A 2,831-nucleotide genomic window follows, 5' to 3' on the forward strand; every position below is an offset into this window, starting at 1 on the left:
AGAAGGTCAAGGCGGGCGCTCGGCTCCTGGGCTTCAAATAAACCCTTGTGCCTCCTGGGCACTGCCCGGCCCATCCCGGGCACGGGGGTAAAGGGGCAGGACCCGTGCAGGGTTTCGCTTCCCGTTCCCGGCCTGAAATAGCTCCCACATTAAAATGGGGAGGGGATTTATAACCTGTGCTGGGTGAGCAATGCAGAGCACCTTCCTCCGGGAGTGCAGCGGCCGTGACGGGGCTGGGAAGGGCTGGCAGCTGCCCCCTGCCTGCCTCCCGCTCCCCAGGGGCACCTGGGGCTCTGGCCTGCGGGCATGTGGCACCCAGGGGACCTCACACTGTCACCCCCTGGTGCTGCGTCCTCCTTCCTCCGGGCACTGCTGTGGGGTGGGGAATGTCCCATGGTGGGGGGTTCTGTGTCAGCCCTGTCTGGGGCGCTGGAGCAGCACAGGGGGTGCAGGAGGTGTTGGGAGGGCAGAGAGCAGAGTGACAGGGGTGTGTGGTGTGCTCAGAGGGGCACAGGGAGGGCATTTGGGGTGCAGGGACTGGTGCAGAGTGGGGGTGAGATGGATGACAAAGAACGGGTGCAGGACGGGTGCAGGGGTGCCCAGCAGCTCACGCTACTCCAGGGGCTCCCCCTCTCCAGCTCCCTGTGGGTGACAACGTGGTGGGTTCACCCTTGGTCACCAGCATGTGGGCACTTGGCGTGACAGCGCCGGGAGGTGAGAGCAGGGGGAAACCACAGGAGGCCCGGTATGAATCAGCCCCGCTGCTCAGAAACCTTCCTGGCTCCCCCTGTCCTCCCTGGCGCAGCCCCCGGAGCCCTGGAGGGACCCCCAGCCCCACGCGAGGGCTGGAAGGAAGCGGCTGCAGCTCCGTGTGCCTCGCACGTGGCCTCTCCGGAACCGTGGGGACAGGATGGAGGTGGGGAAGGAAATATTTTTGCATTATCCCCCCTCTTCTCGCACGAGTTAATGGCAAAGCTGCGGTGGGACCGTGGCCCCGGGGCGATGGCAGCACCTGTGGGACGTGCAGGGGTGACATCAAAGCGGTGACAGTGTCGCTGCCTCCCCCCTCTGCGGTTTCTGCAGATTTGACTAACTTTCTCCGCTTGGGGGGCAGGGTGGGGGGGAGGTGGGCGTGACTCTGCCCGGCCCCGGGGAGCAACAAGGGGGGCCCCCGGCACAAAGCCACAGCTGTGGGAAACGGGGCTGAGGGAGGACAGGAGGGGACAGGACCTCCCTCGTTCACCCCCAGCCCCACGGTGTCCCCAGTGCCCGGGGGGGCAGCAATGGGGCTGGAACTGGGGGAACTGGGGGGAGCAGGATGAGCTCCAGCCCCGCTCCCAGCCTTGCTCACGGCTGCCCTGGGCAGAGAGAGGAGGGACAGGAGCTGCTGTGGGTGAAGGGATATCCAAGGGGTGGGGAGCACCTGGGTGATGTTTGAGGCTGAGGAGCATCACCTCCCACCTCCCTGGAGCATCCTCCGTGGCCGTGGAGCGCCACTTCGAGCCCAGGGCTGTCACCTCCATCCCCGCGGGTGCCGGGGTGGAGGCGCTGCCGCAGGGGCCGGAGCCGTGCGCGTTGGAAGTAGATTCTTCTAAAAACAATCGTCCGCTGGGACTTTCCTGTCGCCGGCGTGTGACAATTGCCAGCCGCTCCCCGTGTCCTCGATCCCCCGAGGATTTCGCTGCCAGGTGCCGACTCGCTGCCATGCAAATGTGGCGCCAGATTTAACCCGGCTGGAGGTGCTGGAGGGGCCGGTTCGGCGGCTCCCCGGGGGCTTCAGTTCCCTCCCGGCGCAGCGAGGGGGGCATCAGGCGTGACACAAAGCTGCTGTCCCCGTGCTGGTGGCCCGGGGACAGTCACGGCCCCGTGTCCCGCTGGGAGCCGCGGGGCGGGTGCAGAGCTGGGGGCACTTCCAATGTCCCTTCCCGCTGTCGCTCAGCACAGAGCTGGCTCTGCTCACCCCCTGCCCCCCGGATTTAGGAACCCGACCCACGCGGAGGGTGGGAAAACGCCGTGGGGAGCGTGACTCAGAGCAGGGCTGGGGAATTGGGACACCCAGGAGGTGGTGGCAGTGACTCAGTGCTCCCCGTCCCCTCCCCGGCACCGTCGGGGTTTGGGTGCTGGAGCGCTCCCCGCGGGAGCAGGAGCCGGCCGGGATGCTCCAAGGATGCAGAGCAGCAGCTGGAAGTGTTTATGGGATATTTTGTGCGTTAGGAAGCGTGTTTCAACATGAGGACAGGAGAAACGAGTTCCTCTGTGCTCTATCACGATTACAGCTATCAGCAGATAAGGATCTGTCTGTCACAACACCAACAGAAGGTTTCTGTAAGACTTTAAAGGGGTTTGGCTCCAGGCAGGAGAAGGCTGAGGGGGTTTGGATGAAATAAATTCTTATTGAGGGACAAAGCAGGATGGGAAACCCCGAGCCCCATCTGTCTCACCCAACCCTCGGAATGTCCCGGCACCAGCACGGGGAGAGACCCCTCAGTGTTTGTGCGGCACCCGAGCGGGAAGGAAGTGAAGGGAAAAGAAAAAAAGGATCCTCTGACTTTCTTTCTTTCTTCTCGGCTTTTTTTTCGTTTCTGTTTCTCAAGCGTGTCCAGCTCTTTGTGGCAGGAGGTGTCGGGGGTGGGAGGGGATGAAAGAAGCGCGAACAACGTCAGCCTGGTAACACAGGTGCTAAAAGGGCCGGGGGGTTGGTGAGAGCCTCCACCCTCCCTGCCGGGATGTTTCCATCTGCCTGACCCAGCCCGGGAACCACGAACCCACCCCACAGCCCCAGCGTGGGGCTGAGCTGCCCCCACCCCACAGCTCTCAGGTTAAACCGCTCC

The 2,831-nt window shown here is 64.0% G+C and overlaps 1 protein-coding gene across 1 annotated transcript in view; it reads left to right on the plus strand.

The window, feature by feature from the left end:
* LOC115948927 (retinol dehydrogenase 8-like) overlaps positions 1-1,728 on the plus strand; it is a 4,678-nt gene extending 2,950 nt beyond the window's left edge. The window contains exons 7-8 of the mRNA XM_031064759.1: positions 1,115-1,190; positions 1,472-1,728. Coding sequence (XP_030920619.1) covers positions 1,115-1,190; positions 1,472-1,728 — 333 coding nt within the window. The remainder of the gene's footprint in view (positions 1-1,114; positions 1,191-1,471) is intronic.
* The last annotated feature ends 1,103 nt before the right edge of the window (positions 1,729-2,831 follow it).

Source organism: Geospiza fortis, unplaced genomic scaffold, assembly GCF_000277835.1.
Source record: "Geospiza fortis unplaced genomic scaffold, GeoFor_1.0 scaffold992, whole genome shotgun sequence".
Lineage (NCBI taxonomy): Eukaryota > Metazoa > Chordata > Aves > Passeriformes > Thraupidae > Geospiza > Geospiza fortis.